The sequence below is a fragment of the Oryctolagus cuniculus genome, chromosome 18, assembly GCF_051225735.1.
Source record: "Oryctolagus cuniculus isolate XC-2025 breed Fujian yellow rabbit chromosome 18, ASM5122573v1, whole genome shotgun sequence".
In the NCBI taxonomy this organism is placed as follows: Eukaryota; Metazoa; Chordata; class Mammalia; order Lagomorpha; family Leporidae; genus Oryctolagus; species Oryctolagus cuniculus.
The window spans coordinates 14,757,939-14,770,289 of NC_142884.1; the positions used below are offsets into that span (position 1 = coordinate 14,757,939).

Below are 12,351 nucleotides of genomic sequence, written 5' to 3' on the forward strand. Positions count from 1 at the left end.
GCGAGAGGGACCAGGGAAACCCCAGCTGCTCCCAGAACAGAGAAGAGGCAGGGGACCTGCCCAGCTGTAGTCGTGGTGATCAGAGACCCTGGGGACCCGACGGGGCACCCTGCCAGCTCTGTCTCCTGCCCCCGCCCCTTCTGTTCCTGCCATTATTGCCGCTGTGGCTGTCACACAAGGGATGCTGGGAGCCGAGACACAGGAGGGATCGCCCTGAGCTTCTGGAGCCCCTAAAGAGTCTGGGGCCTGGAGGTGCCCAACACACCAGCACCCACACAACCCGCACATGGGAACCCCCTTCCCACGTAGGAAACACACGGGCACACGCAGAGGCGCTGGCATGTGGGACGGACACCGGCAGGCCTGGAAAACCCATGGGCCAAACAGAGTGGAGACAGACAAGTGCTTACTGCCTCAGTGGAAATAAACAGGCACTCACGTGCACGCTACACCCTCTACATCTCCCCCACATTTCCCTGCCAACATCCAAGAAGGGGAGGGGGCAGAGTGACGGGCAGTGAGCTGTCACTGGGCTTCCTGGGCAGGAAGTGTGTGTCCTCTGGCTCCCAAGTTCACACTGTGGTAATGAGGAGAGGAGAGGCGGGGACTGGGTGAGGTTGCATAACTGGGTGGGATCCAGGCTCAGGATAAAAGGCCCAGCGCGAGGAGGCTGCAGCAGGTGGACAGCTGACGGCCGGGACCATGGAGTTCAGCCTGCTCCTCCTCCTGGCTTTCCTCGCAGGCCTCCTGCTGCTTCTGTTCAGGGGCCACCCCAAGGCCCACGGCCGCCTCCCCCCGGGACCCTCCCCTCTGCCCGTCCTGGGGAACCTTCTGCAGATGGACAGGAAGGGCCTGCTCCGCTCCTTCCTGCGGGTGAGACACGGATGGACGGGTCGGTCCTGGGTGAGCCCTCCCTGCTTGGGCGCCTGGTGCTCACATGGCAGAGAGAGCTGGGCCTGCTTCCAGGCTCCTGGAGGGAGTGCGGGCGCTGGTGAGCAAGGGGCGCAGAGCCAGAGTGTGGTGGTGGTGAAGGCGAGATTGTCACGGGTGACCCTGCTCAACTGGAGCTGCAGGTGGACAGCACGGGGCATATGGGTGTGAGCCACGGGTGCTGAGTTTCACTCTCCCTGCCATTATTGTCACCTCCTTGGGTGCCCGCCTGTGCCTGGAAGAGAACGAGAAAGGGCGGTGATAGTAAATCATCAAATAGATTGTTGCGTCTGCCATCAAGAGAGAGCAAAGACCAGCCAAGCCAATGCCAGGAGCAAGGGGAGGGGGGAGGGAGAGCTGGAGGAGCTGGCGGGCGCGCTGGTCAGTGAAGCCTGTGATGGGTGCTGTGCTGCAGCGGGCTAGGCTGAGCCTGGGTCTCGGCACCCACACGCACTGCTTCTCTGCTCCCATCCAGCTTCCTGCTGATGCATCCAGGAGGCAGCAGGTGATGGCGCCGGTGCTGGGCCTGCACCCACATGAGAGACCCAGAGGGGGTCTGGGCTCCTGACTTCAGCCGGGCCAGACCTGGTGTGGGGGCATTTGGGGAATGACCTAGCAGATGTAGGATCTCTCTCTCCGTGGTTCCGGCAGTTGTGGCCTTTTGGGGAGTGAACCAACGGAAGGACACACAGAGTTAGAGCTCCTCCTGGCTCTGGTTCGCTCCCCAAACGACCACTGGACATTGTAGAACCCAGGAGCCTGGAACTCCAGCCAAGCCTCCCACGTAGGGGGCAGGGCCCAGGGACATGGGCTGTCCTCTGCCGCTGTCCAGGTGCTGGCTCAGAAGCCAAGGAGCCAGGCCAGGACTAGGCCCTCCAGCCAGAGACCCAGGGCCTAGCGATGACCCAGCTGCTGCCCCACAGCCACCCTGACTTCACGATCCGTTTCCCTGCTTGCGGCTGCCTTTGCTCGTGGATGACCTGTTTCTCCCACTCCTGCGTCCACTCCTCCCCCTCCGCTCGGAGAACCCAGGCTTAGGCACCTTTGAGCCGTGTTTCATGGTGGCAAAGATTTCGCTTTTCTCGCAGGAAGGCCTTAAGGCAGAACATAGGAGGGCACCTGAGGGCGGTGGGCGGATGGTCCCCCAGTGCACATCTGGTGTGGGTGGAGGGGCAGCTTCCGCAACTCAGCCTCGGGGTTGCTGGGGGGGGGGGCATGGGCAATTCTAGGGAGGACTCAGGAGAGGACAGGGGCTGCTGGGGGGAGGCGAGGCCTTCTTGGCCACGAAACGGTGGGGCTGGTCCCGATGGGCACAGACACACTCGTGTGGTTGCCAAAGGCCATTCTGCCAAGAGCCCAGCTGGACCTGGAAACTTGGGCAAAGGCCACCCTTGTTAAGCAGCGGCGAAGGATCTGGTGGAATCCTGTTCCGGGACTTTTGTGAGTGACGGAATGTAGGAGCCAAGAACTGGGCCCATCATCTGAGTAGCAAAGGGCTCGAGGTTCTGCTTGGCTCCTTTAAAATAAAATAAATAAATAAATAAATAAATAAATAAATAAGAGGGAAGGGAGTGAGTGGAACTGTGCTCTGTAATGAAGAGGGAGGCAGAGCAGGAAGGTTGGGGAAGCTCTGGGTCCTGCTGAGGGCCGGGAACGGAGAGAGCGGCCGGGAGGCTGTTGCTGAGAGAAGAATGTGGATGGAGGGAAGCCAGCTGCTCTCCACAGGACGGCTGGGCCGGGACTGAAGGCAGCTCGCGGGTCGCTGAGACCGTGAGGCCTCGTGGGCAAGGTGTCCAGACAGCTCCCTGCGGGACCTCCTCGCTGGCCTCCGTGGGGCTCTGCCCTGTGAATTCTGGCCCCGCAGCCTCTCACTGCCCCAGCCACGGCCCAGGTAGGCCCAGGTCAGCTCAGCCCAGAGGTGCAAGCCCCAGACCTAGGGCACCAAGCGGTGCTGGTTCAGCAGGCACACAGAGCACACCAGCTGCTGGAGCCAGGGTGGCTTCTGCTTGGATCTCACGGGAAGACCCAGACGGCCTGGGGACCCGGCACGGAGGCTCGCGAGGGTGTAGCCACCATAGAAAGGGCCCCTCTAGGGCAATGCCTCCGGGGACCATGGGAGTGAGGGGGCTACTGAGACCCCGGGACTGGGAGACCACGGGCGTGAGACGCCAGCCCGCAGGAGCTCAGCGGGGCACAGCCAGGAGAGCCAGAGCAGAGCAGAGCAGGTGTGTGGGGCTCGAGGTCCCACCGCCTGCTCCTGTGTGCCCAGGGAGGGGCCCTGGAGTCAGGGAGGTGCTCTCTAGTTTCAGGCCTGCTGTTCTCCCCGGGGGGGTCTGGACTCACTGGGGCCATTGCCTCTCCCTGTTGGAGTGGGAGCAGCCACCTCTGCCTGCCCTAGGGGGGCCTGTGAAGTAGTGCACAGGTCACGAGGGCCCCTCCCCCACAGATGGACCCTTGCCTTTACTGCTGTGGGTTTGGTGGGCTCCTCTCCCACCTGTGTGTGTGCTCCCGCCCTTCATCCCACGGCTGCGGGCTGACTCAGCAGGAGGGCCCTCTCCAGATGTGGGGCCGTGGACTCTGGACTCCGAGAGCTGTAAGAAATCAATCTTGTTCCCGAGCTATCAGCCAGGCTCAGGGACTCGGCTGCAGCAGTGCGACATGGGCCATGACAGGTGGTGAGATGCAGAAGACGCCTGGCCCAGGTGCACAGCTGGTGAGAGGGCGGCCAGGACCCAGAAACAAGAGGCCTCTTTGTCCCAAAGTCCCCTAGACTGAAGCCACTCAACTTGGGGATGGAGTTATTGAAGCCGGCGGGAACCAAAGGGCCAGTTGAGGGAGAAGTAGTCAGAGACGGGTCCACACCACGGCGGCCCTGCGGAGCCTGGGAGGGCTTGACGCGGGCTGGGAGCTTCTAGTTGAAGGGGATCACTCAGGTGCGGTCGAGCAGCGAGGCGCTGTAGGGGGTACAGGAAGGGAGGCAGGAAGGGAGTGAGGGCCCTTTCCGGAGACCAGAGCAGGACATGGCACACAGAAGACCACACATCCCAGCGAGTTGTCGTTGAGTCAGTGAATGAATGGATGAGCGGATCCAGGTGATTGCTGTGGTGAGCACCGGAACGCCGGCTGTTCGGAATTCAAGCCTTCTGTACTGCTCAGGGCACCAACCAGTGGGGCAGGGCCTTGGGCTGCGGGGTCGGGGCAAGGGGAACGGGGAGCGGGGGGCTGGGGGAGATGGCTCTGACCACTCTGTAGCCGACTGTCAGAGGTTCAGCAACTGACTGCCGCCGGCCCTGGGCGGGGTGTGCTTGGCAGCTCCGAGAGAAATACGGGGACGTGTTCACGGTGTACCTGGGATCCAGACCCGTGGTCGTGCTGTGTGGGACGGATGCCATCCGCGAGGCCCTCGTGGACCAAGCGGAGGCCTTTTCTGGCAGGGGGAAGATCGCCGTGGTGGATCCGATCTTCCAGGGATACGGTGAGAGCGGGCGCTGGGAGGGGTGGAGCTCAGGGAAGGTGGGCCTGGGTTGGGGCGAGGGCTGGGGAGGCACAGAGTCTCCTTCCACCCCCCAGGAGTGATCTTTGCCAACGGGGAGCGCTGGCGGGCCCTTCGGAGATTCTCCCTGGCCACCATGCGGGACTTCGGCATGGGGAAGCGGAGCGTGGAGGAGCGCATTCAGGAGGAGGCCCGGTGTCTGGTGGAGGAGCTGCGGAAATCCAAGGGTGAGGCCGCGAGCCAAGGAGACGGGGCAGCGCCCGGCAACCGGAAACCCGAGAGAGGGGCAGACAGGGACCGGGAGGGGTGCGAGCTGTGGTGTCCCAGGACAACTGGGCGTCGCGCGTTGCTGCTTAACTCGCAACCTCGGAAAACCAGCTCCTGGCGACACCGGGACTCACATTAAAGGCAGCAGAGGGGGGCAGGGAAAGCGCCAGGTGTTCTGCAAACAGCCAGCCCTGTCCCCTCCCCGGTGAAGCTGCTGAGCCGAGAGCCAAGGACCAGGTCGGGTGCTGTGCGCTCGGCTGCCAGAGGGGGCGCTAGAGGAACTCTCGTCGGGATTTCTGGAGTCTCTATAACGGGCTTGGAGGTGACAGTGTTAGCGCCTCCATCTCCTGGATGTGGTCTTTGCCCTCTTTCTTACCCGAGTTTCTGTAGAGTTTCTGAGAGGCTGGGAAGGATGGAGAGAGAGAGAAGCGAGAGCGAGAGAGAGTGAGAGAAAGAGAGGGGCGCAGAGCCAATGCCTGCAATGGGCAGGATGAGGCAGAGTGGAAGCCAGGAACTGGGGTCTCAGCTGGGCAGGGCCCATCACTGCTGCCTTCCGGGGTCTGCACTGGCAGGAGCTGCAGTCAGGAGCTGGGCTGGGCATGGACCCCAGGTGCCCCTGTGGGGGATGGAGGAGGCCCAGCACCAGCCCCCCACGCCCTCCTCCCTACCCCCCACACCACCTCCAGCCATGGCCGGGGTGGGTGTGTCAGGCGGGTGCATAGGCATCAACTCACATCTGCAGAGCAGAGCCCTAGGGGTGGGCAGAAGAGACCAAGGGGGAGCCACAGACAGCGGGAGTGGTCAGTGTTTGATTGGATGCCTGCTGTGGGGTTAATGAGACAGAGCAGCAGGGGAAGGGCCTAAGAGAGGACCCGACATGAATGTGCACGGGAGGCTGCCAGCTACGACCGTTCCAGCCGATCATGACTGAGTGCCGGGGCAGTCACACAGCCGCACGTTCCCCAAGCCCATGACTCTGTGTCTCTCCTTCTGCTGCTGCCTCCTCCTAGGAGCCCTCCTGGACAACACCTTGCTGTTCCACTCAATCACCTCCAACATCATCTGCTCCATTGTCTTTGGAAAACGCTTTGACTACAAGGACCCCGTGTTCCTGCGGCTGCTGGACTTGTTCTTCCAGTCCTTCTCCCTCATCAGCTCCTTCTCCAGCCAGGTCTGCCTGAGGTGGGAGTGGGGTAGGGTGGAGCAGGCAAGAATGAAAGGAGGAGGAGGAGGAGGAGGAGGAGGAGGAAGAGGAGCAGGAGGAAACACAGCCAGGGCAGACACGCTGGAGAGCAGCAAACGTAGGAGGAAGACACAGAATGAGAGAAGAGAGTTAGACAGAGAGAGCAGAGGAGAGGGGCGGGGAGGGGCAGCTACCACAGAGGGACACAGGAGAGAGGAAGGAGCAGAGGAGAGCAGTGACTGCCAGAGACAAAAAGCGGGTGAAGGGGGGGAGGTCCCCGAGGAGGCGCAGGTGCCCAGGAGCCCCATCCTCCCAGCCCCGCCCCAGGTGACCTCCCCGCACTCTCTTCTCCCCTGCAGGTGTTCGAGCTCTTCTCGGGCTTCCTAAAGCACTTTCCTGGCACGCACAGGCAGATCTACAGGAACCTGCAGGAGATCAACACTTTCATCGGCCAGAGCGTAGAGAAGCACCGCGCAACCCTGGACCCCAGCAACCCCAGGGATTTCATCGACGTCTACCTGCTCCGCATGGAAAAAGTGGGGCCCGGGAGGGGGGAGGGGCATGGGTGAGGGGAAGAGAGAAGAAGGGAAGGAGGAGGATGGGAAAGGGAGGGGAAAATGGAGAGGGAGACAGAGAGTGAGAAAGAGAGACATAGACAGAGACTGAGGCAAGTGACAAAAACAAAGCAGCAGTAGCAGAAACCCACAGAGCCAGGGTGACGAGGAAAACAGCAAGAAAGGTGGAGAAGCAGAGGGGCGGGAAGAGAGGCTGGCACTGGGGCCCTGGGCTGAGCTGCTGCACACCATGCTGGCGTCCCACACCAGCAACAGATCAAGTCCCGGCTGGGCTTCTCATCCAGCTCCCTGCTGATGCGCCTGGGAAGGCAGAATGAGATGGCGCAAGTGCTTGGGGATGGAGCTCCAGGCTCCTGGCTTCAGCCTGGCCCAGCCCCAGCTGTTGCAGCCATTAGGGGAGTGAACCAGCAGATGGAAGATCTCTCTCTCTGTAACTCTGCCTTTCAAATAACTAAATCTTATTAAAAGAGAGAGAAGCGCAGGAGTGGACAAGTGGAGGACAGGGAATAGCAGTGGATGAGACAGAGTGAGAGACCCAGAAACGGATGGAGAGAGACAGGCGGGTTGGACTCCAGCCTTACTGACCGTCCCCCCCACCCCCGCACCGCCCCGCCGGGGGATGCAGGACAAGTCCGACCCAAGCAGCGAGTTCCACCACCAGAACCTCATCCTCACCGTGCTCTCGCTCTTCTTCGCCGGCACCGAGACCACCAGCACCACCCTCCGCTACGGCTTCCTGCTCATGCTCAAGTACCCACACGTCACAGGTGGGCTGTGGACGGGCTCCTGTGTGGGGGAGACGGCCGGCTCGGGGATGGCCCCCGCCAGCCAGTCCTGCGGGTGGGTGAGGGAAGAGCCTGCGGATCCGAGCTGGACCCACTGGGCCCTCACCCTCAGTCCCCCTGCACACTCCCGGGTCCGCTCCTCGAGTCATCCAGGGACACAGGTGTGTGTTCAGGGAGGCGCGCCCTGACCCTCTGGGCGGTGACAGCGGGACCGCCTTGACTCAGCAGCGCCCTCGTGTGCTCACCCTTGTCTGCAGCGGGCTTCCTCCCCTGCCCCTTCCCCAGCTGCCTCTCAGGCCTCACCACCCACGCAGCCTTCATGTTCCAGGACAATAATCCCCCCGTTGTGTCACCCCTGAGTCCTCACCATCACGCCCCCACCCATTCCTTCCTTTACATCCTCAGTCCTCCCAAATGTGTTCACTCTTCATTCTTCCATATTCCAGCCATCATCCTTCACGTCACTGGTTCACTGGGCTCATTGCCTTATGTTCCAATGGGCTGTTCAAAATGGCTCCATCCAGTTAATTGACAAGTGAATACATCCATACACTCTCTGGCTCGTCATTCATCATCAGTCTATTTATGACTTTTCTGTCCATTGATTGGTTGATTTACATATTCCCATTATTTATCTAGTGTTCATGGATTAATCTATTGATCTATTCCTTTGTTACACCCCTGAAAGTCTGGCATGATCCCTCATTACGTACTAGTTCATTTTCACCTCACCTTAGAGAGGAGTTCTGACAGGAGTTCTTTTTTTTTATTTTTTAATTTTTTTTTTATTTTTTGACAGGCAGAGTGGACAGTGAGAGAGAGAGACAGAGAGGAAGGTCTTCCTTTGCCGTTGGTTCACCCTCCAATGGCTGCCACGGGTGGCGCGCTGCAGCCGGCGCACCACGCTGATCTGATGGCAGGAGCCAGGTGCTTCTGCTGGTCTCCCATGGGGTGCAGGGCCCAAGCACTTGGGCCATCCTCCACTGCACTCCCTGGCCACAGCAGAGAGCTGGCCTGCAAGAGGGGCAACCGGGACAGAATCCGGTGCCCCGACCGGGACTAGAACCCGGTGTGCCGGCGCCGCAGGCAGAGGATTAGCCTAGTGAACCGCGGCGCAGGCCCTGACAGGAGTTCTAAATCTGACATTCCTGAGGAAGGAACTGTGGGGTGTGTGTATGTGTGTGTGCATATCTCTGTTGTGTGTGAACTTGCGTGTGCATTTGTATGTGTCACCTTGCATGTATGTGTGTACGTGTGTGTATCTCTGTGCACCTGTACACTTCTGTGTGCATGTCTATGTGTGCACCTGTGCGTGTGAGCATGAGTATGCATTAGTCTGTGCATCAGTGTGCATATGTGTCTGTGCACCTATGCGTGTGAACTTGTGTGTGCACCTGTGCATGTGGGAGAGAACCCACATCACTCATCAGATTTCCAGGCTGAGAATTCTTGTTCCTCCCTCCTCCCTTTGCCCCAGGCTGGGACTCTGAGGGGCACCAGTGGCCTCAGCTTTGACGCACGTGTCTCCTGGCCCACGGCGCCCTGGAAAGCAGGGTCTCTGCTGAGATGCCTCCTGCTTGGGGTTCCCTGGCCCCGCTTTTCCTTGCAGAGAGAGTCCAGAAGGAGATTGAGCAGGTGATCGGCTCCCACCGCCCTCCGGCCCTCGATGACCGAGCCAAAATGCCCTACACGGACGCGGTCATCCACGAGATCCAGCGGCTCGGGGACCTCATCCCCTTCGGGGTGCCCCACACGGTCACAAAAGACACACAGTTCCGAGGCTATGTCATCCCCAAGGTGAGTCCAGTGGGCACCTGCCACTCCCTGCGGGCATTCTTGGTCTTCCTAACTCCCAAACGCAGCCTCTCGTTGGTTCCCGTTGTGGTTTTATTTGGGGGGGGGGGTGCAGGTGCAGGCCGGCCCCCTCTCTAACTTTCGGACCTCCCTCAGAACACGGAAGTGTTCCCCGTCCTGAGCTCGGCTCTCCATGACCCGCGCTACTTTGAAACACCGAACACCTTCAACCCCGGCCACTTTCTGGATGCCAACGGGGCACTGAAGAGGAATGAAGGCTTTATGCCCTTCTCCCTGGGTAAGCCTGCCTGTGGCCATGCCCTAGGACCCTAGACCCCAGACCCCAGAGTCCAGGGCCCAGCCCAGCCCCTTCTGGTTATGTTCCCTGTGGGATCCCAGCTGCCTGCAGGAGACCAGCCCACTTGTCCTCCCTTTTCTTTTAAAATTATTATCCTTAAAGATGTATTTTTTTGAGTACTTGAGAGGGAGAGACAGAGAGACAGACAGAGATGCAGAGAGAGAGAGAGAGAGAGCGAGAGCGAGATCTTCCACCCTCTGGTTCACTCCCCAAATGGCCAAGGCTGTGCCAGACCAATGCATGGAGCTTCTTCCAGACCTCCTACACGGGTGCAGGGGTCCAGGCACTTGGGCCGCCCTCCACTGCTTTCCCAGGCCCATCAGCAGGGAGCTGCATCAGAAGTGGAGCAGCCGGGACTGGAACCAGCACCCATATGGGATGCCGGTGTTGAGACAGTGGCTTTACCTGCCACACCACAGCACTGGCCCCTAAAATTATTTAAATTGTAGCTCTTTTGGATACCTTGTGGTAATCCGATACATGTAGTCAAATCAGGTTGGTTAGCATCATCAGCTCCTTAAACATGTGTTAATAACCATTCTGTCATCACAACAACCCCTCTAGGGAGATGGAGAGGTGAGATTAGGTCCCAAGGCAAACTCTGGGCAAGGAGGACCTGGGGTGAGGACTTTAACCTCACCACACTGAGTGAGATGACTTTCTTCAAAGAGAAAGTCTGCAGAGCCCCACTTGGAGCTCACTGCCCTACTGGGACCCAAAGAACAGCTCACAGCAGGCGCCTTAGACACAGCCTGGCAGTGCGTGGGTGACGTCCAGCAGATGGCCAGTTCTGGTCAGTAGGGTCAGGAAGGTGTGAGAGGTGGGGTGGAGGTCAGTTCCTCCCTTCACAGTCCTATCCCAGGTCCAGAGAGAGGCGGGGTGGGGGCGGAGAGGAGTATGGACAGGGGTGGAGAGGATGGACAGAGAGGGACAGAGACGAGGAAAGACAGATATGGCCGATGGCGGAGAGTGAGTGGTGAACAGGACACAGAGGCGGGGAGAGAGAAGGCTAAGGAGGAAGAGGGAGAGGTAGAAAAAAGGGAGTGATAGGAGTAGAGAGGGAGAAACCAAATGAACAAGAAATAGTGTGTCTTCTGACAGAGATGAAAATAGAGAGAGAGAGTGAGAAAGGGAGAGAGAGAGAATCAGATCCACATCCAAACAGACAGAAAGGTAAAGATAGATGGGTGTAGACAAAGAGGCAGACTCCCACAGGCATGCAGACAGACTGAACCCCAAAGGCGTTAGTCAGAGACGCCAAACAGTGCCCCAACGGGCAGCTGCTGGCCAAAGAGGGGGGCGGGGCGTCTAGTGGGGGATGACACACTCTGTCTGGCCTGCAAAATCTGGACTACAGAACCTGTTCTGGAAGGAGAAGCAGGCCAGAGACTGCCCTAAGCACTGGTGGCTCCTGTCTGCTGCTTTCTGGCTGGGCAGAAAGGACACGGACCCTTGTCCGGTCACCTCCCCCGACCCAGGCACAATCTTCCAACTGCTTGAGAGGGTGGAGGGGATGCCGAGAGACCCACACCCACTTGCCCTTTGAGACCCAAAAGTGAGGGATGAAGCTCTGTGTCTGGGCTCAAGGTCCCAGGCACTCGCCCAGCCTGGGGTCTACAACCTCCTGGGTGTCCCCCACCCCCAGGACACCTCTTCACTTCGGCAAGCCTGTTCACAATTTCACACAATCTGGGGGCTGAATTTTTTTGAGTTCCTGAAGGCCGTGGATCTTAGGCTGAGATCTGAAGACAAGGAAGGCACGTGGTGCCAGAATTACCTGCCCCGCCTCCCCATGCTCCCGGGGACAAACACAAATAGACACACCTGCAGGATTCCTCACAGGAGCTGGGTACTTTGCCAAGAGTTCTTACCCGTGTTAACTTCCTTTGAGCTCACAGTAGCCCTGTGAGAGAGGTACCATTCTCCACCATGAGAAATCCTGACTAGGGAATACACACACACACACACACACACACACACACACACATCCAGCCGGAAGTGGCTCCTTCACCCTCTAGGCTGCTGAACTGTTTGGGAATCTGACAGAAACTCCAGACTTGGAGTGAATGCGGCACATGCGTCCGAAGGCTGGCCCCGGTTTCAGGGGGTTTGGGAGCCCTCCCTGAGTAGCAGGTTAAAGGTGGAGCCCATGCAGGTCTGTTGCTATGGACACAGGTGAGTGATGAGGGCCGCTCTGTGTCCACAGGGAAGCGCATTTGTCTGGGCGAAGGCATCGCGCGGACCGAGCTGTTCCTCTTCTTCACCACCATCCTGCAGAACTTCTCCATCGCCAGCCCCGTGCCTCCCGAGGACATCGACCTCACTCCCCGGGAGAGTGGCGTGGGCAACGTGCCCCCGAGCTACCAGATCCGCTTCCTGGCCCGCTGAAGGGGCCACAGGGACCCCTGGTCATTAGGTGTCCCCGCCTCTGTAGAGAATGGCCCCAGACTCCTCCCGCATCTTCCTGCCTCTCAGACCTGGGGCCAGCCGGGACCCTCCCCTTGGCCTCCTCGGCGTGGGGAGTCCTCTTTGTGGTCCCATCTCCTTCCACTAGGCTGTGGCTTTTCCAAAGACTCAGGGAACTGTTCTCTTCCTCTCCTCCCTGCGTGTGGCACCAGCCCCAGCCGCTAGGGCAAGGATTATACCCAGTTTGCAGTTGAGGGACAGAGGCCAGGCAAGGTGCCAGCAGTCTGAGATCACTGTGCCCCTGAGTGGAGGAGAGAGAGCCACGATGTCGCACAGCCCACTCTTTGCAGTCACGTAGTTAGGTTAAGATGCAGCCCACACAGCACGCACGAAGCTGTCCATTTAATGGGATGGTTTTGTGCCTTTTCGCTCCTCCACAAGGTCCTCACAACCACAGGATCTGTGCCATTGCCCCAGGGGAAACCCCAAACCTACCAAGCTGTTGATGTCCCAAATAAACGGGGTCACACCTCTGAGGTCGGCTGTGCCTGGTTCTTTGC

General features: G+C 59.5%; 1 protein-coding gene across 1 annotated transcript; it reads left to right on the plus strand.

The window, feature by feature from the left end:
* The first annotated feature begins 645 nt into the window (after nt 1–645).
* CYP2B4 (cytochrome P450, family 2, subfamily b, polypeptide 4) lies at nt 646–12,331 on the plus strand. The gene is given in 9 exon segments (NM_001170859.2): nt 646–873; nt 4,243–4,405; nt 4,501–4,650; nt 5,701–5,861; nt 6,233–6,409; nt 7,074–7,215; nt 8,843–9,030; nt 9,184–9,325; nt 11,592–12,331. Coding segments are annotated over 9 exon segments (1,476 nt in total). The 5' UTR covers nt 646–702; the 3' UTR covers nt 11,774–12,331.
* Nucleotides 12,332–12,351: the final 20 nt, after the last annotated feature.